This window comes from Oenanthe melanoleuca, chromosome 14, assembly GCF_029582105.1.
Source record: "Oenanthe melanoleuca isolate GR-GAL-2019-014 chromosome 14, OMel1.0, whole genome shotgun sequence".
Lineage (NCBI taxonomy): Eukaryota > Metazoa > Chordata > Aves > Passeriformes > Muscicapidae > Oenanthe > Oenanthe melanoleuca.
Window position 1 is genome coordinate 1,406,448 of NC_079348.1, and position 27,224 is coordinate 1,433,671.

The 27,224-nt window shown below is 46.0% G+C and overlaps 1 protein-coding gene and 1 long non-coding RNA gene across 2 annotated transcripts in view; both read right to left on the reverse strand.

Moving 5' to 3' along the window:
• SMG1 (SMG1 nonsense mediated mRNA decay associated PI3K related kinase) overlaps positions 1-7,561 on the reverse strand; it is a 56,045-nt gene extending 48,484 nt beyond the window's left edge. Inside the window, exons 1-2 of the mRNA XM_056503140.1 lie at positions 7,234-7,561; positions 3-166 (exon numbers count right to left, since the gene is read on the reverse strand). Of these exons, the coding sequence (XP_056359115.1) occupies positions 3-166; positions 7,234-7,322 (253 nt within the window). The 5' untranslated portion in view covers positions 7,323-7,561. The remainder of the gene's footprint in view (positions 1-2; positions 167-7,233) is intronic.
• A 1,600-nt stretch (positions 7,562-9,161) lies between these two features.
• LOC130259380 (uncharacterized) lies at positions 9,162-18,926 on the reverse strand. The gene is made up of 3 exons (XR_008841627.1): positions 18,845-18,926; positions 13,432-13,571; positions 9,162-9,470 (listed from the first exon to the last, which is right to left on the reverse strand). It is a non-coding gene; the product is annotated as an uncharacterized LOC130259380 (long non-coding RNA).
• Between the last annotated feature and the right edge of the window lie 8,298 nt (positions 18,927-27,224).

The following is a 27,224-nucleotide window of genomic DNA, read 5'->3' on the forward strand; positions in this document are numbered from 1 at the left end:
ACCTTTTTCTTCATTCTGTATGTCAGTGTGGACTCTGATATCATCGTGTCTTTGCCGAGACACCACAGCTGAATTTGAGGGTTGTAATCCATAGGAGGCAGAACTGCCCCGATCTCTGGATGAAGAATATTTTAAATTGTCCTGGTCAGCTGATGCACTGTCAGTTCTACAAAGAGAAAAATAGTTTTTTTATGTAGGGATACAATAGGAGTGGGATTCACATTCACTTACAAATACCACATGTTTAAATGACAATCCCAAATGTATTTCCCTGTGTCAAAAAAGTTGTTTGTCTAACCTGTTGCTTAAAAAGTGACCTTAAATTCACATTGACATGGGAGTTGATTAATTATCACAGCAACATGCAAAGGAAATACATTCTAGTGTGCCAGTGCCTTTTCTTATGACATTCTCAAGTCTCTTTTCAGTTGGATGTCTGTACAAGGTAAAAATTACTTCACAGAAGTGACCAATAAAATACAACTTGGTCTGGATGATATCACTAATCACAGATGAACATTTACATAATATGCCATGGGTCTTCATAAACCCTCTTATTAGAAGGAAGAAAGTAATGGATGATTAGCCCAAAAATCACATACTAAGTTTTTATAAAATAAACTGCAAAGCAAGTAAAGCAAGGCTTTACTGTGAAAGAACTGAAAGGTAAAATTAAGAGCTCTGATCCTTAAGCATAAAAGTCTGCAGATAAAAGGCAAGTTAAAAAAAAAATCTGCATTAGGTTTAAACCACTTGTATCAGAAAACTGATACAGCCCAGACTAAACTTTTAAGGAAAAATACTGAAATTATTAAATCAACTCTTCTCCCTGGACATATTAAATGGTTTAATTTTTTAAAAGTCCTGTACTTTTAAAACTTGTGTGCGTGAGACTTCAGAACATAAATACAACCACTTTAAATGCACTCTTACAAGCAATAATGGGGGGTTGATATTAAAGCAAATAAAGCAATACCCATCCAAAGGGAGAATCAGCAGAATTTTGCTCAGCTCAAGTGTATTTTGGAATCAGACTATTCAGATTATTTACAGCAAGCTTTCCCTAAGCAAACTCTAAAGATCTACTAATTTTACTTGAAGTTTTGGATAGTTCATTCAATTGTTTAACAAAAAAAGCAGGAGAGATCATTCCTGTAAATTAACTACAATTTGTATAAGGATAAACACCACATGCTCCTAAAGAAAAATGTCTTTCATTTTTCCTTTTTCAAGAGAACACTGTGATTAGAACTGGTAGACAAATTCAGAGAAAAGGGAGTCAAATATATCTCAAGGCCAAAAGGGAAAAACACAGGTAAACTTTTTGATAAGAGTTGTTACTTAAGCAGTACTAAAGGCTTGCTACTGTCCAAAACAGTTCAGCTTCAGAAACAGTTCAGCTTCAGTACAGCTAGAAGAGGAATATCATGAGCACTGACACTTGCAAAACCAACTGGAATTAAAGACACATTTTATTCTTCTGAGACTGTTAAAAGACATTATATTATCAATTTGGAACAATAAGAAAATTGTGCTTTTTCCTGTTCTCACAGTGGAAGTTGATATTAGATTTACTTGGCAGGTATTATTCCCTTTTGCCCTGTAAGCAAGTTCATTTTTAGACATACACAGCAAGACACTTTTCCTCATTCAGTATTCACTGTGCCATCACTGCTTAACTGGGCACTTGCTTGGACTATTTAAAAAAGAGGGTATGCTACTCTAGAGGCAATGCCTTGGTGTAAGTCTTTACTCATGACAGTTGACTAGGACTGCAAAAATCTTTATACAATTGTGCCATCATCATTCACCTAAGCTATGCTGAACAGGAAAGTTCTGCATTGTACCTTCACATGGCATCACCTCTAAATGTGCCCAAATCATCTGCAAATTTCCAGACATGCAGACCCCAGATCTCCCTGCCCTACCACCTCCCAGCCAACTCTGAGCAGTGATGCTTGCCTACCAATCAAACAGGCTGACAAATTTTCAGCTGGCAAATTTAAGTACTTCTCACGTTTACCTTCCCAAAGGGCATTGCTTTTTTTAAGGCAATGTGCTGTAAACTGAATCATCTCCAATTGTCAACCATTAAGGATTAAATTCCTACCTCTGAAGAAAAGATGATTAAATGTACAATTTTTAACACTGCTCTGTGCATCCCTATCGACTGAGGGACTACACATGTTCTCAGCTAACCCCACTTCCCACAGGACAGCCTTTGAATGCTTTGTAAAATTTTCCATTGTGGTAAAATACACGAGCCTATTGTTTCCCACACTCACTCATCCTGGCTTCTGGAACAGCTATCTGCAAGCTAACCTGCTCACACTTTCTCACCAGCTAAAAGGGAAACCAAATTTTAGTAAAAAAATGCATCATTGTTCTCCTGAATATCAATTTAAGAGTCAGTAATGTCCACTGACAACACTGTTCCAACTACTAGTGTGTTCTCTCTCTCCAAAAAGGCTGCTTATTTTTTTCCATTGGTATACAAAATGAAACAGACTTCTCAAAAATTCTCACTCCATCAAAAGTATTGAGTATGATTTGACTAACCACTTTGACTGAAGAGAGCATGGCTGAGAGCAATCAGTTTAAAAAAGAAAATCCTTATCTAGAAAAAGATAAACAGATCAATCAAAAATATGTTGTTACTTTAGTAATGTGGAAGCCTTGAGAATTTTTGTCCAAGAAACTTGCCACAATCTGGTGTATACTGTTCATTATGTGTAGCTTTTTCAGAACAACCCTGCCATATGGACATTATTTTGAGACAAAAATCACTTAATTATTCTGTTTGATTTTATTTCCAAGTACAGGACCTACATGAAAGATTTACTCCAAGACAACTCTACTGTGTGAGCTCTACTATTGTTCAAGTCAGTTGCTTTTACTTGCTTATTTGCTGTAATGCAGATAAATTCTTCATTACTGAAATTCTTATCAGTAAAATATTTAAAACTTATGAGTCACTGTATTCACCCAAATTAACAGCTTCCCACCAAGTTTCTGACTGTTCTGCCACTGGCATGCAGAGCTTCCTTTTGCCATGATCTTCTCATCACTTGGCCCACCCTGCCAAGCCAGAGCCTGGCTGAGCCCACCCCAAAGCCTACTTTACTTTCACTGCTCCTCCTGTGTTGAGAAAATACAAGTGGCTGTGTTTTCTATCCATGAAATAACTGATTAACTACCTTCCTACTGCAATTCTGCAATCTTCATTGCTGGACATCCACCTGCCATCACAGCAGCATTTTAAATCACCTCTTGATTCTGTGTCACTCCCTGCTTAGACAGCAGCTCACCAATTTCACTCTTTCACTTTTTTCCCCAAGGTTTCCATTGATGTTTTCACAATGGCACCTTACAACTGATCCTGCATCTCATTCTATAAACTGCCTTCAGCATCACTACTTTTCTCTCTCCCTCTCAGTCTTTGCTCTCCTCTCCCTCAGCTACTCCTCAGCAGAAGTCTTATCCATTTTCACCCAACATGACTCTACACCCACTCTTAGGTGATCATAGCAAACACCTCAGACACCTCTATGTTGCCAACTTAGGTCTCTCACCTGTGCTAAGGTTTCAGCCTATTTCTAACAAATGTTTTACAGGTACCTTGTACATGCAAGCACAGAAGAAACAGTCCCTGATTGAACTTTCCTTCTACACAGCACCTGCTGCTGTCACCTGTTTGTCATTCACTGGATCCAGCATTATGATCAGACAATTTCCACAGTGGTAAAAGACAGGCCTCTGCCCTTCACAGCCCTGTGAAAAGCACTGCTCTCAACAGCACTTTCCTGGGCCATTTGGTCTCATAGGTTTCTTTGCTCCCTGCCAATATCTCCCAACCTGTCTGACTTAAAGACAGGGTACTTACCTGTCCTCAGTTACAAACTTCCAGCCAATATGCTCTGCTGCTTAGGACACAAGCTACCTGGAAGGACACTGGATTTTACTGTCTTGTCTCATCAAGTCTAGATACATGAGGACCAGGCAGTAACTTGGTCTGAGCACCATGCTAACTGAAATTAGTAACTCATAACACTGACTATGTTGTAGAAGGACACATGCCATTTTCATTATTTCAGTAGTAAAACCTAACAGGACACTCTTGGGAATTTGTTCAGATGTGAAAGATGTTGTTTTACACTTTTGCACATCATCCCCTGCTAACCTACATTTATGATAGGAGAAACAGAGAGGTCCTGTTAATTAAAATCTTATTTTCCTTTTCACACTTTCACCTAAGAATACCATGGTGCACTCTGCACTTACTAACCTGCTGCCCTGCACTCACACTCCTGCATTTCCTCCCAAAGGGCAGTACTGCTTGTTTCAGTACATAATTAGCCCTCAGCACTCTAATTAACTCTCTTCACACATAGGGCCTGCACACTGAAGTGATTTTATTTTTTGCCCCAAGAGTTGTAACAGGGAAAACGCAGTGAGATCTGTTAAACAAAGAGAAAAAGTAAGAATATCTAGACAGCTGCAAAGACTAGGAAAAGGGGTAACAAGATCTTATCAAGCCTTCTCAAAAAACCCTTCACTGCTGTCTGTCACATCCATCCAACATCTGCCTACAAAGTTTTTGTGTTGCTGCTCATTGAGTCTGGTACAGAGCAGAGCACAAACTAACACATCCCCATACATCATGACACCTTCTCCTCTGTAACACACACACAGCTCCATCTGAGCACACTGTTAGAAAACCACTCCAAGTGATCTGATGTATGACTGCATCCCCACACACACAAAAAGTCTAATTTTAATTAAAAACTACTTTTCCTTAAAAAAGGCCTTGCACTCCAACTTTCAGTTTCACATTCTTTTCACAAGTCCCAGTGCTGATTACGAAAAACCGAGAGGAATCTGGACCTACTAATGAAAATCAATCTAGTCACTTTTACACATGCAAAAAAACAATTTGAAAACAATCCAACTGATGATACACCCATGTATCAGCAGTACCGTTTTTTGCCTTTAGGAACTTGCAACAACTACAATTACTACAGCTTTCACTACTCGGGCCACTTCCTTCACCTCTTCCACGCCCAGCAGAAAGCACTTACTGGCAGTATCACCTGAAGAAAATGAAACTAACAGCCAGCAGAAAGGGGAAGGAAAGAATATGTGGGGATATTTGTGCTGTGGAGTTTGTCCAAGATTGTATTTCAAATTATGAAAGAAATACAGGCTGTCAATTTTATATAACAGATCTCTTTTCAATTGTGCATGTGAATCACTTCTAAAAATTAGCTAACACAAAATCAGCAGATTGATTTAATCCCTGCACTGTCCTTAAATTCATAGTGTAGACCCAGATTTCCTATCACCAAACTTTCTGAGACGTAAAAAAATGGAGCACTGCATGTAGATGAAAATATGCTGTGTTTTGGTTTCTGATTCCTGGTATCCCCCACCATTTAAAAAAGTAACATTTAAAGGAAAGGATAAAGATAAACTCAGAAAAGTGTCAGAACCAGTGTAGAGGTGTTGGCTATTTCTTAGCTGAGGCTCTTGATCAAAAAGTGTGATGGAAACAGAATGAGGCCCTATCCATGCTGAGGCTGCCACACTTCCCCTGGTGCTCTCACAGCTTTGGTTCTGCTGTGGCTTTGTGGACAATTATTTTAGCAGCCCAGGTCACACAGTTGTACTAGAGAGCTAAGGAGGCACCAGACTGCAGGGAATACACCAGAGCCACACATGCAGCTAACTTCTTAAAGCTGCCTTATTACCAGGAAAACATTTCTGCAGCTACACTCTTGCTTTCCCCCCTAAGACTACTGAACCCACTGTAGGCAATACTACACTGGATAAAATCAGCTTCTTAACCCTCCTAAGATGTATTTTTCAGATGAAAAGAGAGAACTCATGACATATTCATATATCCAACCAAAATGCACTTATAGAAGTCACCTGCTGCAAAGACACATCCAATTTCTTGTAGGTGGAAAGGTCACAAGTTAGGGCCCAGAATTACAGAATGCAGCCCAGAAAACTAACGTAAACAAGTAGGTGAGGACTAAGAGACCAGACTTCTCTACCCCAAAAAAACCAGATGCTCTAAGAAAATGTCACAAAGGAGGTTCATAAATTCTTAAGTGAGGAAAAAATAGTAAATTATGTGACCAAGTATTTCAATCACAGAAGAAATTAGAATTTAAATAACCATGCCCCATACACCATTAAGAATTGAGTGGCCTCAAGCACTGGCCATAGAGGCTGTGCTGCTAACTGTTCAAGCAAAAGGAAAGCTTCTTTAAGATAAATGTCAAATAAATAACAATAAATAATAATAACAATAAATGCCAAAGTGACCTTCATATTCACCCAGTTTTTATAATCCAAACTGCATGGGACCATTACCTGTCAATATATTCCCAAGCACGTGCCACTCTGTTCTCTACTGGAAAGTTTGTAAGTAGGGTCCCATGTTGTGTTAAACTTCCAGAAACACTAAAAGAAGCCTCAAATCCACGTATTTTTAAAAACATCTAAGAAACACCAAATTTATTTCGGATTCCTACATTACAATTTTGATGCTGAGACCAGCAAGGCTGAGCAGCACAGTAAATACACTGGCATGAGATACATTAGAAATAATTAAGACCTGAAATACACCCTCTACATGTAACTAAAGAAGTCAACATACGCTAAACTTCACTTAAAAAGTGCCAGGTGTAAACACACACAAAGCCTTACAACATATTTTAAGCGGGCTTGGGTGAGAGCGTATATAGTTCCAATATTGTCCTGAGATTTAAAGACAGAATTAAAATAAATAAATAAATCTATGTAGTATGATGCTAACCCTTAAAAAAAACTACGAGTACTCCTTCTACAGGGAAGAACACTTCCCTGGCTGTGTTCCAGCTGAAAATGCGGGAGCCGAGCCCACAGGCGCTGCCCCCCGCCCGCCCGCGGCCGGCAGGGACGGCGGCGCTGCCGCAGCCACACACCGGCCACCGGCCGCTCTCGTTCCAGGCCGCGGCAGCGGGGCCGGGGGCAGCCGGGCGCGCTCCCACCCCGCCGAGCGCCGCCGGCCGCGTTCCCGGCCCCGTCCCGCCGCCTGGGCCCGCCCGCCCTCCCGCGCTAGGCCCGGCCGCCAGGAAGTGGCTCCGCCGCCGCCCCGCTGCCCCAGGCCCGGCGGCGGGGCCCGGCCGAGCCGCCCGCCCCGCTCGCACAGCCCCGAGCCCGCGCCCCGGCCCCGGCCCTGCCCACCTGGGTTGCCAGTCATTCCAGCCCCGCGGGTGGTAGTGCTGCCTGCTGCCGGTGCCGCTCAGCCGAGACCCCGGGGCTCTGCGGCTCATTACCTTGCCCGAGACGGCATGGCCGGCCGGGCAGCGGCGCGGGACAGGGCGGAGGAGCAGCAGGAGCAGGAGGACGCGGGCGGAGAGGCGCGGGCGGCGGCTCCTCACTCGCGCTCCGCGGGCGGTGCTGCTGTCTCACAGCGCAGGGAGGGGACGCGGCCGCCGCGGCTGCTCCGGCTGCTGCCCGGGCGCGCGGCACGCCGGGATGGCGGACATGAGCCGCCCGCCCCTCCGCGGGGCACGCCGGGAGGGCGGGCACGGGGCGCGGGGGCGGCGGCTCCGCCTCCGGCAGCCGCGGGACGGGATCCCCGCCCGGGGGGTCCCCGCTGCGCCCCGCCCGCGCCTCCCCCGGGAGCGGCTGGCCGGCGGCGGCACCGCCCCGGGCGGGGAGAGCGGTGTCGGCGGCTGGCGCTGCGGGGAGCCGGTGACAGCCCCTCTGCTGCCGGGGAGCCTGTGCGGGAGGGCGGCCAGGGCATTCCAGCGCCGCCGGCGTGCAGGGATCGCGGGATCCCTGGCGTTGGAAAAGACCTCTGAGATCATCGAGTCCGACCTCTCTGCGAACATCACCACGTCAACTGTACCATGACACCGAGTGCCACGTCCGGGCTTAAACACCTCTGGGGACGGTGACTGCACCACCGCCCTGTGCAGCCCATTTCAGTGTCTAATCCTTCGTAATATCCAATTTAAACCTTCCCTGGGCACAGCTTACGACGATGTCCTCCCATCCTGAGGATAAGGGGATCCTGGGCCCGGAGGGCACCCTGAGGAAACATGGCAGGAGGCGGCGGCTCCCAGTCCCCAGCTGTGAGGGGAGCCAGGGGATCGCAGATCCCAGCTGTGAGGGGAGCCAAAGGATCCCGGACCCGGTTTCTGAAGGGAGCCAGGGGATCCCGGACCCGGTTCCTGAGGGGAGCCAGGGGATCCCGGACCCGGTTCCTGAGCGGAGCCAGGGGATCCCGGACCCGGTTCCTGAGGGGAGCCAGGGGATCCCGGACCCGGTTCCTGAGCGGAGCCAGGGGATCCCGGACCCGGTTCCTGAGGGGAGCCAGGGGATCCCGGACCCGGTTCCTGAGCGGAGCCAGGGGATCCCGGACCCGGTTCCTGAAAGAAGCCAGGGGATCCCGGACCCGGTTTCTGAAGGGAGCCAGGGGATCCCGGACCCGGTTCCTCAGGGATTCCTCGGCCCCGGCGCTGCGGGGCCGAAGTTCCCAAGGCGTGAGGGCAGCCTGGGCCCCCGAGCCCCGGGAGCAGCCCGGGCTGTCGGGACCTGAGCGGGGCTGGAGGGCGCGCTCTGCCCTGCTCCATCTTCCCCCTTCCCTCTGCACGGGCCTGTGTGCTGCCCCCGGCCTCGCTGGAGTCTGCAGGGAGCCGAGTCCCTCCGAAAGGAGCAGATTCCCGTCCCCACGCTTCTCCCCGTTAGGACACGTTGCATGAGTGACGGGGAGTCTGATGTTCAGCAGCCATCAGCTGACCAGACCCACATTAAACACTAACTGAACCCCTAAGGTTTCCCCATCTTCCTCCCAGGACGCTTCTAAAATATATTTAAAAAGCAAACTAGTGTCTCTAAGCCCGGATACGTTCCCATGTATCTCCGTGGTTATCCATGCTGACCTCCAAAGCTGTCCTCACCGTTGCTGGAAGGGCATTTGATGTGCACTGCAGGCAAAGCCTTCCTGTTACCAGGAATGCAGGCAATTCTGGGGAGAGAAAGAGGGTCTCCTCCATTTCATAGATATTCTAAGGATATTCCCCCCCAGAAGAGGTGTGTACACAGTCTCTGGCATATTTTTATTTCCCCTGCAAGACCTGGGAACTTACATTAGCTGATTTGTTAAGTCAAATTCTTGACAGCAGTATATTCCTTAGTTATGAAAAATTGTAATAATTTGGTCAGATATTCAGCAAAGAGACATGAGTACATCAAAATCTTTTTTTAATTGCATTATCCGAGGCTTGAGACCACTGCAAGACCTGAGGAGACTTCTGAAACTCTCCTGTGCCTATTTCCATAATAAAAATCCTCTTCATATGCCACGGTTCTGTTGGAGTCTTCCCTCAGACAGATGGCATCCTGCCGCCTCCCTCGGACTCTGCTGGGCAGCCCTCATCCTGTCCTGTTGCCTTGCAGTCAGTTAGCAATGCCTGCAAGACACAGAGATTTCAAAATCAATTTCAGGACAAAAAGAAAAAAAAAATTGTATCACAAAGCTTCATCAGAAAAAATGCCACTTTCATGCAATGACCCCTGCCCATCAGTCTGACTTTCAACTGATGTGCGTTTGTGTATCTTAAGTGAATTATTTTTGCAAAACCAATCAATTCTGTGAGCCATAACAGATTTTTTCCCCATCCTTTATAATTGAGATGGACATCCAGAATTACACAATATGCCCCAAAATTATATTCTGTAAGTGTTGCAACAATACCTGCTGCAAATTTGCTGACCCTTCCCAATTAAGACAAGCAGATTCTCTGCCTCACTGATGCAGCAGGTGATTCTTTCCCTTTCATTGCTGAGTAGCATCCCAGTGGTACCAAGAATCACTTGAGGGACAAGGTAATAGTAGCAATGTGTTTTTAACTACACTTCAAATTCATTTAGCAAGGGGAGGCGAGAAAGCAACCTGGATACTATGACCAGCAACTGCCTGCATCCACTAAGAGTTTAAGAACCATCAATTTAGTGTTCAGTAGAGTAAATTTTGTATCAGAAATCCTGTATTCTAGTGGTGAATTTGCTGCAGTCTGTGTGGTCTAATGCAGATCCCTCTTCAGAGTGCAGTTGTCTCCATTTGTAATATGGATCAGTGATGTTCAGCTTTCTAAACTGCTTTTGTGCACAGCCTTAACACTGTAAAATATTACATAGCAGCCAAAATAAAAGATATTCTAGATTTGTTTCTACAAAGATTATTATATTATGAAATTTAAATAGTATTAAAGATATCGTTTTAAAAGCTCATCAAGACTTGTGAGATAGAGTAATAATTATTCCTATAGCATTTTCTCAGCAGCAGATTTCAATCAGCCAAAGATGGATAAGGCCATTCAGATATCACACTAGGAATTAAGAAACCCAGGGGAGATGAGGCCAAGATTTTCAAAGCTGCCTTCTAAATTTCAGTCCTTAGGTTTGGAACTTGGATTCTGAGTAGCCAGCACAGACATCAGCAGGAGCTGTACATTCTGAAGTCTTGCTAAAAAAGAAAGTGTTTAAATATGGACTGTCTCAAAATATAAATATATGTACTTAAAAGACCTGCATTAAATTTCAGAAAGAGTCGATGACACTTGTGGAGAGATGTGCCCTGTGTCACTCTAGGTGTGTGCTCAGTCCACTCCATCAGACTGCCCACATCCATCCTAATGCACAGCTCTGGAGTGACAGACACTGTGAACCACACTTTTCCTGCTTTATAATTCATGCTAATGATTTCTTGACTGAATATATCAAAGAAAGCTGCATTAATCTGAGTGTTATTTTTAGTTGGAATGAAGTGCAGATTGTATATATTTAATGTGCTGAAATAGGGTGGTAAGCACCATATTGTGTCTTTTACCCATTGCTAATTCATTTCCTTACTAAGCAGTGTGTCTGGAGAAACCAGCATGTGCTGAGGATTGCAAGTCACTCCTGGCCCTTGGCTCTCTCTGATCCATAATAAAGCTACAGATTGAGAGATAAACAATCACCAACCATGAGAGGGAAAGAGATGCTATTTCCTCTCATGGAAATAGGACAGAAGCCAAGGAGCAAAACAGTACTTAACTAGAGAAGTACGAGTCACTGAGATTCTGAAGTCTTTCCTCTTAAAAATTAGAGAGAATTCCTAGAGGAGTTACTCCCTGTACCTGCCAATTCTATTGTTTTGATGGCAGAGTCCAGTTTCTATCAATAATCAACCAAATTTTCAGTTGAATGGCCTCCCAGACTGATTTCTGGGCCCGGCAGCCTCCGAGCACACGTGATGTGTGGCCAATCTGTGCAGCACTGGGAGCAGGGGGTGTCAGGAACACGCTGTCCTGGGGCTCCCACGCCTGCCCAGAGCTCCAGGACTCCCACTGTGCTCTCCATTAAAAACCTGGGCAGCTACAAGGACCTGCCCAGGTCTGTGCCCGCCAGGAACACTGTCCTTCAGCAACAAATGCTGCAGCCCCTCTTGAGACATACCTTGTCTCATCCCAAACTGGAATTTTTCCTTATCTTATCAGGTGTATTGATACAGAAATTCAGCATACAAATAACAATGCATATTGATCCATTAGTTCACTGCCAGTTTTGTGTTGAAAATAATTTTTGTATAAAAAAGTCAATATTTTGCTTTGGAATTCCAATTTGAATACCAATAAAAATCATCTTTTACTTTCTTTTATGTGTATAAAATACTAAGGATAAATTGTTTTATTTTTTCTGAGTATTTATAAAGCCACTTTGAATTAAAGTGGGATAGCACATGCAACCATCTGCTCCATTTCCTCAAGGTCTTTTAGAGGATATCTTTTCCTGAACAGTATTCCTCTACAACAGAGCAACAAATATAAGACATTAAATTTCTCAGAATTCCCTTTCTCGAATTTCCTTATGATTCTTACATCTTTAAGACATTTTACATATCCTAGGTGAGAAGTACATCCCCTAGATTTATGTATAGTATGTGAGTAAATATCTGAGCTCCTGTCACAGACACCATCCTATCATATATTTATTACATCGTGGGCTACATTAGTCCCTGTTTGTCAGTATAAGCTGCTTCTTCATATTCTGTTTATTAACAGTATGTTTTTCTGTTTATTAAGTGTATACTTCCTTAAATGTCCTAGATATTATTTACATATTACCAACAACTGTCATACATAACGTACAAACTGAGCACTTCCATTTAAGTGACAGGTTTCTAAACAAGTAGTTGTTGCAGTAATTTCAACCTGACAAATACATAACCTAAACCAGTTTCAGGTCTTGAAATATTTAAGTCCTGAAAGTCCAAGGAAAAATAGTAAAAGAGTAATTTTTTTGTCGATACAGGCAGTCATATCTGTTAAATTTCAGCCAGGTAAAAATGGTGGATACCCCAAAGCAGTATTGTCCACGCTGCTTTCAGGAGAGTGGGAACTGCAGCAATCCTTTCCCGAGTTCTGGAATCCAGGCAGAGCTCCTTAGAGGAAAGTCACAGTCTGCCTGCAGTGTGTTACATAGCTAAATTGACAGCGTTGTAACCACTCAGTTACAAAAATCCTCCAGTGTCTCTGGAAATCAAACTTCGTGGAGCAGCTGAATGTCTGATGTGCAGACAGCGCTGGCTGAGAATCAAGTGAGCTTTAACTCACAGCAGCTGCAAGGTGCTCCACGAGCAGCAGCTCCCTCTGCTCTGCTCAGGGACACGGCGCTGTCCTGCCTGAGATGTTTTGTTACCTGCAAGCCGAGCACGGCTGCAGATCAGCTCGTGCTGCTGCCTGTTCAGGCAGCCGTGGGGAGATTTGTGCTGCTTGCATTACTCCCGAGAGCCTGGGCAGAAGCCTGGCAAGCACTGCCAGAGGGAAAGGCTGGATGGGGCTCACGAGCAATTGCACGTTATGAAATGCTGGAGCAGAGCTGGCGAGCTCTGTACTGCACTGCAGAGAAAGGCAGAGTTGCAGCAGGAAGCAGCTCTCTCTCACCACGGATGCCAATAGTACAAGACTATTGTGCCGTGAAGCCCTTTAGAAAAATTAATGGTGTGCTTGATATCTCACCTTTCTGGTGAATCTGAGAATTTCCACCTGTTAAAATAACTGCTCTTGCACATAAATTTTCATGCTCTGCAGACCCAAGTTTATGTCATGTTTGTTGAAAGGGTAATTTGAAAGAGACTGCCAGGAAAGTACCAAGCCTTTAGGCATAATAAGCCCAGGGAAATTTGTTTGAATGGCGTAATTAATCCAACTTGTTAATTTAGCTGAGTTTGGTGCTTATGCTGATAGTGGAGTGCTATGAAAATGAGAAGAAAAATTGGTCTAAAAGGTGCAGTACAAATAGAAGTGAAACATACAGTAAGCTCCCCCAAGGTATTTATCCTTTAATCTTCTCTAATTTTAATTGCTTTTTCTAGGCTTATTTTCCTACCTGTTTTTTTAATGTTCCAGATCTCAACATTACCAAGCCCTTATCTCTCCATCTTCCCTTGAAGCCTCTGGAAAAGACTTTGATGAGATCAGTAGAGATGTCACTTGAGTCATGCTTCGTGAGACAGCTCGATAACCAACCTTTAGGAGAAAAAACACAGTAACAGAGCATGAAAGAGAGGAGCCATGAGTCCAGAAAGAGAGATTTAGCAGCAGATTCTTATCTCTCAGAGTTCAGTGCTCTGACCCAGACAGTGTTCTGTAAGGCTAATTTTATGTGTGATACAACTAGATTATCTGTCAGTTTTGCACACACTTCTGAAACACCACTCAGGTTTTCTCACAACCCTTCTGAAGGGCTTTTTTGTGGAAACTCACAAGTTTAGGTGTCAAACCACAAAGCTGGCAATGGGAGCAAAAGTAATTCCTAGAGGATCCATGACTCATCTGCTGGCCAAGGGACCATGTAAGCTCTGCTTTCATATGGAAGCAGCTAAAAAAACAAAATCTTTCACATTTCTGGATATTTGCATGATAATATGACAACAGGATGGGAAAATACTCATCAGCAGAAAACAGAGTTGGAGAGACTTGTGGGATGAGGATAAAATCGGGATAAACAAAGGGAGCAGCAGCAGTTTCTCCAGTTCTTCAGCAAGCAGGGCACTGCAGAGGATGGGCATCCCTGTGACAGAGTCACTGGCACTATCTACAGCAAACCCAGGAGGGTTCTAAGTCTCCACAGGGGGAATTGAGGCCCCAGGCACTGCCTGGTTGAAATCTCACCTGCATAGTTGTTATTGCATGTTATTTTTGTGAGAAAGACTGTGTCCGTGTCTGGATAATGACACAATTCAATCTGAATCACAGGAGGATAAATTGCTTTTTACTGCCAGATCCATGCAGTGCAAGGGCTCAGTATTCCTTTGAGCCTGTGAAAAGCTTGGTGTGGGAGAGCTGTCTAGCATTATGTAAAAGAGAATCTGATTTCCCAAATAACATACATGCATTGTAACCACCAAATCATCTTCCCATAGTGCCCTGGATAAATCACTACAATTTGCAGCTTCTCTAACAACAGCCTTACAAACCACAGCTTCCTTCAAAAGCAGCTTTGACTCATCTCCAGGCCAGGGGGAAAAAACAGCATATGGCTTTGTGCATGAAAAGCACACGTTATTCCCAGTCAACCTGATTTCTGACTTTTTCTCTGATTTTCAAGTTTTGCTTTTTTCAGCCTTCATAAAATCCTTTTAATTCAATTTTTGCATGTTTACAGAGAAAGCTCCAAGGGTTTACTCAGAAATAAGTGAAAGAAGGACAGCAGATCTCATCAAGCCCTATTGACATGTTCTTTCAAATTTTATTTTGTCATACTTCTTAGTCCCCAGTACGTGTGATTTCTCACATAAAAACATATTATTCTCTAAACTGCAGCATATATTAAAGCTTTCTAGACAGAAATTACATTTTTTCTTATGTTTAGAGTAGTCAGACCTTGATCAGTTTGGCATCTTGAAGCATAATATAACTTAATACTGTCTCATAATTCTGCTATAGAAGAGAGCTTCATCATCTGAAGCAGAATGAGGCCTTAAACAGGGCACATCTCTCTCCTTCTCTTTCTCATTATTTTCCTAGACCACATTTGTTGCACTTTTTCCCAGTTCCTTGTAGCACCACCATCCTCCTCACCCACAGCTTGTGCAGCCAAAGCACTCAGAGCATTACAGCCCTGTTAACAACACGATCAGCTTTTCATTCAGCTAGAAATGTTACATGAATTTACTGTTTTCTTTCACATAAGTTCCTTTAAATTCTTATTTGAGATATTAATTAGGTTGTTTTCAACATATGGTTTGCAATTATTTGATTTTTTCAGTTTCTTGAATTTGTTGTTTCACAGTCTTACAGATATGGCAATTCTCCAGAATGAATAAAATTAACCTTGCAATAATCACTAATGCACAAAGATAGTGCTTCATCATGGTGGTTTTTCTTGTTATTTCTGTTCACTGAATATGAAAACAGTGGCTGTTTTGTTCTCTCAGCTCATTCATTCAGATGTTTTTGTAAAACACTGACACTAGAAGCTGTCCTGCATTTATTCCATGTCTGATGTGCCATTAGTTAAACACCTACTCTCCAGATAAATGGAATTTAGCTCCAAGCATGCAGACCCAGTCCACCAAACCCTTAATGACATGTTTGCAAATCCATAAATCCTGGCTGTAAGCTTTCACCAACACACAGCTGAAGAAAAAAACAAGCCTTTAAACATCCAGAAGAAAACCCATGATGAGACAAAAAAGTGCCTCTGAGAAATGTAGCCATATGAACCAGAGCTGCCCAGGGAATTGCTGTTTGGGCACAGACACCCCTATGAAATGCAACCCCATGTGTGCTGGGTACTTACACACATTTCTATGGATACTCACTGCATCAACATAATTGGCTTCCTTCAAATCTGGGATCCAAGCTGAAAACAAATCTGAGTGAAATATATCCTTCACCTTTTGAATTTCACAAGATTAAAAATGGCACTGAAGCAAACCACAAAGCAGCCCATCACTGCTGAGACACACTGAAATGAGCTGCTCAGGGTAGATTTCTAATGCATGTCCCTCCTCTTTTCCTTCTGCACCGCCTGTGTGCTGGCTCTGAAGTGCAGAGGGGGATTTTGGGGTGCACATCCTACACCAGCCCAGCTCTGGGCTGTGCTGAGCCAGCCACAGTGCAGCACATGGAAACAGCCCAATACACACCAGGGAGATGCACATCAGCATTTTACAGCAATTTCATGTGCAGCCAACTGATGTTATAAATCAGTGAGCAGAGAGTGATTTGCATAAGTGACAGGGTATGTGTGAATCCTTTGGGTTTCCCAAATCCTACTTCATTAGAAATCACGTGCCTTAGTGAAATATGTAAATTTGTACATTTTTGTTAAATGATGGAATTGATTCACTACTTCATTTGATTTATTTTTTTATATTCTGTTTGCTGGGTTCACCTGTTCCTAGTACCTGTTGAATATTTATGGCTCTGTGGAGCACTGAGGTGGAGATCTGGAGACTGGCTACTCACAGATTTCTGGGTACAGATGGACTCTGACTATCACAGGGAAGGTAACAGAGTCACTGTCCCTGACATATTAATGCAAACTGGAATTGAGGATTAGGCTGATATGTCAGACTGTGCACTGGAGTGGGGAAACAGGGCAGGGAGCTGGGACCTGCAGCTCCAGCTGCCATCTCAGCATGACTACAGAGCTCTAATTCCCACTTTGAACATGGGACTTGATTATTTCATAGGCTGCCCTGTTATTTTTGCCTGCTTGCTTGCACCCACTTTGGAAGGGATCTTTCCATGGTGTTAAGCTCCTGCTGGACCATCTCACAAGGATCCTTCTGCCTTGTCTCAGAAGGAAGATCCTCTGGTGTGTTAAACCCACTGATGCAGGCCCTTCAGCCAGCAGCTCCTGTAAATCCTGAGGGATGACTTCTCTTATGTCTTGGTTTTCTCAGCAAAGCTCACACTTCTGAGCTGGCCAAAGTGGTTTGAGTGAAGACTTGTGTCAGTCCCCACTGAAGACACCTTTGTGTGGCCTGCCCTTTAGAACCATGCTGTCAGCTCATGAGGGCTCAGCACAGACAGTCCCTGGCACAGCCAGGCTGGACATGCAGGTGAGCAGCCAAAAATTCAACAGCACTCCTTGTTCTGAGGAGTGAGTTATGAAATACACATTCCTTGTGGGGCACTGGGGAGTTGCTAAATGAGTTTGTGATAGTCTCCATAGCAATGGAAAAGCATACTAAGAGGAGAAACCACAAAGAAGATGTATGCCAGAGATATGTCTCCTTGACAACAACCCAGGCATGGGACTGGAGACAGAGCTGCCTGGAGGAGCTGAAGCTGGATCCTCATGTCCTCTCTGAAGTGACTCAGGACATCAGAAGGAGCTGCTCTTAATAAAAGCAACAAGCACCAAGACAAGAATAAATTAAACCACTAACTCTGATTTACATGAGTTAGAAATATATGTCTGGGTGTATCAGTTCATTTACATACCTATATGAATCATGTATGAATTTTATATATTCATGTGCTGTGAAGTCAAGTGTTCAAAAATTATCAGTATTACTCTAGGCCATGCAGCTGTCTCTGGTTCCCCTGTCCCTTTGCCTTTCAAGATATTCTTTAACAACATGATCAAGGAGATTTTTCTTGTAGGACCCATGCCTTGCTCAGCACAGTGGGCAGATGATACTCACTGAATTGTTGAGTCAATATTTTGCCTTTTCCTTGTTCTTCAATGACTTGCCTCAGGCCTTCTTTATTTCATGCAGTGCAAACATACTCACAAAGATAGAATAAATTCCCTCATGACAATTTCTGCAGCAGTTATTACAGCAACAAAGTTAAATGCTACCAAACCAGAATAATGCTGAAAATATCAGCAAAAAACCCAACAACCAAAAAACCTGCAAGCTACAAAGGCAAAAACCAGGAGACAGCAAGCCAAAATTTCTCCAGCTGTGCCACTCACCAGCTTGCCTGCAGCCAACAAATCCAGCTGTTACTTTTGCTCTCATGCCTCTTTCTGTTTGCCCAGATTTTGATGTGTTAATCCAGCCTGGGACTGCTGGAACCCCCCCTCACATCTTGCTGAGTGCTCAGCCCCTTCAGGGAGAGCCTGAGGTGGCTGATCCTCTGTAGAGGAACTACAGTACTTGGGAGGGATCTAAAAAATATTCTTAATTAACTAATACCCAAACAAGCAGGTCATCATTCAGTTTAGTGCTGGGCTCTCCCAGTGAACTTTGGCACTCATAAGAGATATTGCTGCACAGACATGGAAATGTAATTTTAAAACAAAGTGTAGGGCCCTGTTTTCTTTTTCAATCTGGTGCTTACTATTAAGCAAAGTCCATACCATGGTTTATTGACTGAATGGTGAAGGTAAAGCATGGTATTTTCAGGCAGAGTATTGCAACACAGGAAGTTCTATCACTTTAAATTAAATTAAAATCCTAGCTGAGTTGGTAGAGGTATTATTGAAATTAAATCCTATTGTTTCCCTCATCTCGTTTATAATTAAATGAAGTAATTGCTCTTTGATTGTTTAGGTGATTTAAAATTAATTTCATTGTTATCCTACTGTATTTATTAGCTGACAGAGGCAAATCTCCCAGGACCATTGAATAGCTCTGGCTGTGATCCTCCTCCCTCCTCCTTGCTGACTCTTCCCTGCCTTGGAGTTGCAATATTCCCTGGAAACCAGGAAAAGCCCATGAATTCTCCTGCAGCAATGTCAGCAGAGAGGACTCTAGTTTGCTGCCAGCAGTCAGCTTTAAGAAATGTAAAGGAAGGAAAAGAAGGAAAAGAAGGAAAAGGCAAATTGCAGTGAGTACCTGGGCTCAGCAGGCTCTGTCCTGAAGTGACAGGTTCCCCAGACTGGCTGAGGAACCCTCCCTTCCATCAGGTCAGCTGGCTCAGCCCTGGCAGGTCCTTCTGTGACAGGGAAAGGACCACAAGGCACAAGGATGAGTTTGCTGAGGGCTGGGCTCATCCTGCACTTGTAATTGCTGGGACACAATGAAGTGCAAGCACATTGACTTGGGGCTCACCCAGCACATTTCCTGCTAGCAGTCAGAGCTGTTACTCCCTGTGATCTTTCTGAGCATATTTTTCATTTTCTACACAAAACAGCAGATTTTTATTGCACTTAGCCCAAAGCTGCATGCACTGCCCAACCCCCTGAGGAGCTTTTTATTCCAGAGACTGTGATGTCATCGGTGACTTGGACCTGGCTACTCTGGACACTGTGTGCAGGCACTTGTGTGCCAAGTGAAAAAGGACAATGACAAGATATCTCCAAGGATGCCAACAAGACAGACTGTGGCATGAGGTGCCTGCTTGGGAAGCCAATTAAACCCACAGTGCTTGGAGAGAGCTCAGAACACTTGGTGGAGAACACAGCCCCACACATGGGTCAGGCCCAGAAAACACAACACCTCTAAAACAGCAGGGCAGGTTTCCTTAATGCCTCTTATCCTTGTGGGCAGAGCTGACAGTCTTCAGATGTCCAGACATAGATCTCACTCACATTGTGTGAGTAACACCACAAAGATCTACCTCTTGTGCCTTGTGGTGAGAAATGTCTCTGTCTGCTTTGGTCCAGCCTTGCAGCTCACCATCCTGGGAATAACTGCCCAAAATACAGCTCAGCAGCTCCTCAGTGCACCTCTAGCATCCCAGGCTCTGGGAGTGCCCCTTAGAGGTCAAATATTCTCCCTGGAGTTAGGGGCTCCATACATAAAGGTGAATATGGCCCAGGTGGACACATGGCAGGAGCTCTGTGCCTCAGCTGACTTCAGCTGAGCTGAGGTAAGCAGGGCAAGAGGAAACACTCATGTGAAACTGCCTTTTCTCCTGCCTTTGCTTCTCAGAGGTCTGGGTATTTTTCTTTAATAGAAACAGATTTGAAAGAGAAGCCCCAAATACAATAACACCAAACTCAGCATGAAAGAAAGTTTTCATGAATATCCCAGTCTCCAGCTTTGTAAGGGATCAATATTCATTCTGTACAGATGTGGCAAGAGTAACAGTAGCAGTAAGTGCTACTCAGGATATTATTAAACTATCAAATAAGAGAGGAAATTGGAATGCAATTGCTATTGTAGGCCACAGACAGATCTCAGCCACGTGTGGAAAGATTTTCCTTTACAATTAGGGACTGTGGTAAGAGTAAGCACAAAGCTTTTCACTTAGCAGGGTGAAAAGGAACTGCACAGGATTTTGGTCAAGGAAGGGACTCCCCTGTAGGGCCCTATAACAAGGAATTTGTCCCCATACCTTGCTCTTCCATAGGACATTTCTGTTAGAGGTATTTCCACCAATTCCTGAAGGTCTGATTTCACTCTAAACTGAAACAAAAACATAGTGCTCCAAAAAAAACAGTGACAACACTGTGTTCAAGCTCTGCAAGCCTGGGCTTCATTTGTTCAAAACAGCAGCTGGGTCTAGATTTTGAAAATTGTTTAGGTCTTTATAAAAAACCAAGTTATGAACCTTGTGGCAGACATCTCTTGTCCAAAATGTATCCCAAAACTGTTGAGTATGAGGATGTGCCCTGTCACAGAGAGAGCACAAACCTGAATGGTTTCAGGTGAGACCAGAGAAATGTGAAATGAAAAACTGAGTTGGAAAGTAAATGAGCAGAAGTGAATCAATACATTGCCTGTCACATACAGATGTGATTTTCAAAGTGATGACAGCTGAAAGTAAAAAAAAAAAAAAAAAAAAAAAATGTTTTTTACAGATGCAATCAAGGTCCCTACCTGACACAAGTCATTGCAGCAGCAGAATGACTCCAGGGCTGAAGCAGGGGCTGATCACTTCTGACAGATGACAATTTCCCCTTCTCCCCAGGGAAGGCCAGAGCAGCAGCACACCCTGAGGACTGCTCTGCATGCTGGAGGGTCTCAGCACTGGCAGCCAGGGGACGCCCCTGCATTGAGCTCCATTGATTCAGCCTCCCTGCAATGCATTTGTCACCAATTCTAGCTCCAGCTGTGGGACATCTCCCAGCTCCCAGCCCACATTGGAGACTCAGGCTGGCACAGGTGGATACAGATCAGCTGCTTGTGTTGGGGATGGGCTTGCAGGGCACAGCTCTGGCTGTGCTGGGAAAATTCATGGTTAATTGAGCAGAAAGAGATGTAACAAACATGTTTAGGAAAGATCACAAGAAAATGTCTGTGCTATTTTTCTATCTCTCTTCTAGAAACCTTTCCTGACTCACTGTGTATGTGTGGGTTTAAAAGCCATGTCCTCTATTTTCACCACCCAAAACACCACCTCAGTACCTGCTGTACCAGGGATGAGCTTCTGAGAGCTCCCTCTGATGGGAGGAGGGTCAGACCTCAGGTATTGTCAGAGCTCACCTGAGTGCCTTCCTATGCTGAAAACCACATGCCCTTACAGAACTGTTTTTGCAAAGCACAATACCAGCTTTCCCACCTTCTTTTAATTTAGACCTTTCCCACACTGTGGGTTTTTTCCCCTCACACCTCTCCTTTTCCTCTCTCCCCCAGCTGTTGTACCCTGGTTTTGTTCCTGGGTGTGGTCCATGACCCTGCAGGTCACAGACATCAGACCAATGCACTCCTAAAACTCCTCCAGCCACAGAAAGACACAAACCTCCCCAGCAGCGTGGGAGAGCTTGCTGTGGGCCAGCAGGGCCACACAGACACTATTACAGACCAAGATGCTGAGCTCCAGCCTGGATTCAGGCTTCTTTAGATGTCAGGAAGCCCAGATGAGGCTGTCAGCCCCCTCCCACCATGTGGAGAGCCCCTCAGGGTGTTGTGGTCCCCTCCTGGCTGCAGCTTCTGCAGGAGCCAGTGTAAGGGGCTCCTCCTGCCATGCCCGTGCAATTCTTGCTGTCAGCAGCAGATGGCCAAATATTACCACACATACAGAACATTTACATCCAAAAGGGCACATAATTGGGTAGAAATCGCCTTTCCTTGCCAGCATTTATTTATAAAATGGCATATGTACACTTGGCATTTACCTTTCTATATGCAACATTACTAAATGTGTGACAAATGGTGGCACTCATTTATTTTCCATGCTTTCCAAAGTAAAGAGCCTTAAGCAAACAGGTAGTAGGATAAAGCCTTGTCCTAAACCACTTAAACCTCATTTCAAATTTATTTTACAATATAGAAAAAGCCCTCAAGGCCCAGACCCAGCTGCAGCAAACCCAGGTCAGCAGCAGCTGGCAGCAAGTGGCAGAGCTAGAGGCATCTGGAATTTGAATTCAGAAAAGTGTTTCATTAAACATGTCAAAAGGCCCAGTGAGGGGTTGGGTTGGCAAAGGCACAGGTTCATGATTTTAGCTGTTTTGAAGGAGACACACAAAGCTGTTCTCCCAGTGTTCCACAAGGATGGAGAAAAGGGGCTTTACTGCACACCTAAGCATTGCACAGAGTCTGAAAATAACTGATGTGGGCACAAGTACTAATGTGACAAGCAGGAGCAGAAAGAGAAGGGATTGCCTTTCCAGCAGCACCTCGGGGCACCTTGTGCAGACACTGGGTTGATTCAGCCAGGACACGTGGCAGACCCTGAAAACAAGGCTGGAATTGCAGAGGATTGGGAGCACAGACACCAGGGATGTGAAGATGCTCCAGACGGGATCTGGGTGTAAAATACAGCAGCATAACTTACTCCAGACTAAACAGGGTGTGATATTCAGCAATCATTACCCTTGAGCAGACATCCAGTATCTGGTTTGGATGCTGCTGGGCTCCTCCTGGCAGCTTCTGACACACAGCAGACCCTCTCCTGCCCTCAGTGCTCCCCAGTGCCTGACAGAAACCTCCTGTCTCACAAGCAGCATTCTCCTGGAATAGCATCTGTCCCTGCAGTAACACATCCCTCCCTGATAGCCAGGTGGGTGTCCAGGGTCTGCCAGACCTCCAGTCCCTCCCTCAGCTGCCCAGATCAGAGAGTTTCCCACCCAACAGCCCTCCCTGCACACCCCTGCTGCCTTCCCTTTGCCTGTGCTCAAAGCCCTGTGGCTCTGCACCACCACTCTCCAGCTTGGACACATCCCCTCACATGTCATGGTGAGAGGATGCAAGTGCAGGAACAGGAGGTGCAGCATGTCCTGGTGTTGGGCAGGCAGGAATAGGATGTGCCCCAAAATGCACAAACAGCCTCAGCCTAATTTTTCAGGTTTATCAGATTAGGGGACATGCTCACAATTGTACATCAGCTTGGACTCCTGCCATTTGGAAACCCTAAAAGTCCTGTGTGTGTATTGTATTTGTACCTGCAGTAATTAATTTCAGGATTTTCTTGCTTTAAAAAGGAGACTGCCAGGGCATGGAGACTTAAAAGAAATCTTTCTTCAGCTTAATGTATTTACAGTCTTATCTGTAGCTCAGCAATCCAATTTGATCAATGTAAGCAGATACAATTTAAGTACCAGAGTTTTGAATTTGAGAAAATAACTGCTTTTGTCTTCTGAGAGCACTAATTCTAACTGAGGGTATCACTGACTTTACAACAAACATAATTCCCCTCTCAGACACCAGCAATTCTGGCAGTCAGCTTTAGACACATGCAATTCTACATTATGTCAGAGAAAACAGATCATCTGAAAGCAAAATGGCTCAAGGTTTACTGCACCACGTTCCCTTGGCTGTGGATTCAGGATTTCCATGGGGCAGCGTGTGTTGAGCCCAAAAATCCCTTTTCTGATGTTTGTTCCCAAACAGAGCAAAGCCAGAGGGAAGGGTCTGCTTGCCAGAGGGGTGAGGGTGGGCAGGGCAGGCAAGACCCCGTGGTGGGTTGTCACTGCTGCACACAGGGGACACCAGCACCTGGCAGAGCCCCCTGCACGTGTGCATTCCCAGGTCCATTCCTGTGCACTCACCCAGCCCCTTCCCTTGTGCACCCACTGGGCCTGAGAGGAATCTCACACCTGTCCTTACAAACGAGCTGTGGATCTGCTGGGAGACAAAGTTAGCACCAAGAGATAAAAGAAATAATGGGAGGGTTCCACTGATTGATGAATGGGAAAAGATATCTGCCTTCACAAACAAACTGTGGGTTTGCTGGTAAATGGAGTTGGATATGGGAAGATGAAAGAAGCAACTATGAATTCTATAAGAATTAAAAATTAAAAGGAAGGGTTGTACATTAGAGGGGAATCTCAGGTATCAGGTGTTTGGGAAGTCTGTGCCTCTCAAGTAGCTCAGCCAGTGGGGAAAGAGAGAGGGAAAAGCAGATGGGAAGTTAGGATGAAAGGAGGCTGCGTCCTCCAAAACTTTGAGAGATCCCAGGGGAATGCCCCATGGCCTCTGCCTTTATTGGAATAAAGCAAAGAGGACTCCTCTGTCTCCTTTGTGGACACAAACCCCTGGTGTTTGTGGATTAATTTTCCTGACAGGCCATTCCATGAGCACCCATCGGCCCCATTCCCATCCCCATCACCCCAGCACAGTGGCTGCTAAGCAACTGACGGCAGCAAGGCGGCACTTGGGAGATAACGCTAAAAATAGTCCCCGGCAGGCGGGCGAGCCGAGCAGCCACGGCCGCCGACGGCAAGGGCTCAGCGCTGCCCCTGTGCCACCGCCCTGGTGTCACCGACCGGTGCCACCGCCTGGTGTCACTGCCCCTGTGCCATCCCCTGTGCCACTGCCCCTGTGCCACCGCCTGGTGCCACTGCCCCTGTGCCACTGCCCCTGTGCCACCCCTGTGCCACCGCCCTGGTGTCACCACCCGGTGCCACTGCCCCTGTGCCATCCCCTGTGCCACTGCCCTGTGCCATCCCCTGTGCCACTGCCCGGTGTCACTGCCCGGTGCCACTGCCCTGTGCCACCGCCTGCTGTCACTGCCCCTGTGCCACTGCCCGGTGTCACCCCTGTGCCACCGCCTGGTGTCACTGCCCGGTGCCACTGCCCCTGTGCCATCCCCTGTGCCACTGCCCCTGTGCCACCGCCTCCTGTCACTGCCCCTGTGCCACCGCCCTGGTGTCACCGCCCGGTGCCACTGCCCCTGTGCCACTGCCCGGTGTCACCCCTGTGCCACTGCCCTGTGCCACCGCCCTGGTGTCACCGCCCGGTGCCACTGCCTGCTGTCACTGCCCGGTGCCACTGCCCCTGTGCCACCGCCTGGTGTCACTGCCCTGTGCCACCGCCCTGGTGTCACCGCCCCTGTGCCACCCCTGTGCCACTGCCCGGTGCCACTGCCCGGTGCCACCCCTGTGCCACCGCCCTGGTGTCACCGCCCGGTGCCACTGCCCCTGTGCCACCGCCTGCTGTCACTGCCCCTGTGCCACCCCTGTGCCACCCCCCGTGTCACTGCCCTGTGCCACCACCCTGTGCCACCGCCCTCGTGTCACTGCCCCTGTGCCACCCCCAGTGTCACTGCCCCGGTGTCACCGAACTCCTGTGCCACTGCCCAGTGCCACCACCCTTCTACCACTGCCCCGGTGTCACCGCCCTGTGCCACTGCCGTGCCACTGCCCCTGTGCCACCCCCACCAATGCCTCCCATGGCCCAGAGCTGTCCTGGCATCCCCAGGGACTGCCACCAGCCCCAGAGCAGCTCCTGTGCCCAGCCCCAGGGACATGGCCCTGTGCCCAAAGCCAGCCCCTTCCCTGCCCACACTGCATCGTGCCCAGCACAGGAAGGAATGGAAAGAAGCCCCTGGGCCAATCTAGTGTTAAAAGGAGCAATTGGATTAAACTGACAAGATCATGCACCCCGCTGGAAATGACAAATGACAGCTACAGACACAGAACAAACACGAGGAACGGCACACACCTCCCTCTGGCTCTGCAGTCTCTTGTTTCCAGGAGCTGAAATCACTTTTGTACCTCATCTGTACCAAGCCCAGTTTGCCTCTCTCCTCCCACTGGGATGGCACAGAACATAAACCAAACCACAGGAAAAGGCTCCATATCCTTTGTGCAGCAGTGTTTGAAGTTCTAGGTCTGGAAGAGGGAGAAATGTCAGGAGGGAGTTCTGTGTTTTACTGTTTGATAAAAGCACATTGCCCTCATCACAAGGGCAGAGCCTTCTCTCCACCAGCTCAGTCCTGCCCAAAGTGGGCCACTACAGCTTTTTGGGGAGGCACAGTGCAAAACCACTCCAGTGAAGTGATGCAATGCAACAATCACCCCACTTTGTCCACTTCTCCTCACTTTTAGCACCAAGGTATTTCTCAAGCACACCCTTCATGACTGCAGCCCCTCTCCAGCCCCATAACCACATCAGGGAAATTATCAGGGTGAAAGGAACCCTCCCCAGGTCCCCTTTCCCCAGGGTATTTTGGGCCAGGTCTGCTCTCTCAGAGCACCATGGGCTCCAGCAGGCTCTGGCAGGGCTGAAGTGGAAAGGAGGGAGTGTGCTCCTGTCAAGAGCTGTGGGCAGGAAGGGTTGGTTAGTCACAGCATTGAGCAACAGCCTCTTTCACCTCCTTGCAACAACAACTGCAGGAACAGGAAAGCCCAGGCAGGTGCTGCCCTGCATTTAAGGATTATTTTGAATAATGCATCCAAAAGACGTGTTTGAAATACCTTGAAATTCCTTGAATTACCACTTTCTTTTAAAGCAGAGCCCCAAGATCCTGGGTAAGTGATATCCAAAGCTGCTTGAGTACAAAATCAGCAGCAAGAGCTCCTGCTTCAAACCAGCCAAGAGCACCCCAGCAATGAGCAGTGACATACAGGGGTGCCCCTGGGAACTGGGACAGCTTAACTCAGTGTTCTTGGTAAACCTGGCAAGTACATTACCACACATTCTCCTGCCTCATGTCTTCTTCTAAAAAAGCAGCACAAAGCCTCAGGCACCAGCCTTGCAAACTGATCCCACATCACTTCCCTTGGAGGTCCCTGGGATGGTGTTCCTTCTCTCCATGACACAGATCAGCTCCTGTGGTGCCTGAGAAGGAGCTCCAGGAGAAGGCAGCAAGATCTGAAGAGCAGCAGGTGGCTCCCAGCTGGCTCTGAACTCTTTGCTCTTCTAGGACCTTCCTCCTCCTCCAGTGGAGGAAGGGCAGAGATAGAAACCAAAATTTTGATGTTCATTGTAGAGAAAGTGGCCTCTCTGCAGCTGGGCCATAAATTTCCCTGTGAGCATAAGGGGCATAAGTCTTCCAAATATCAATGTCATTTTCAGAGGGAGTAAAACCTAACTGATCTTTAACATGCAGCAGTTAATTTCAATGCCTTTTGTACATCAACACTACTAGTGAAACAAACACCAGATT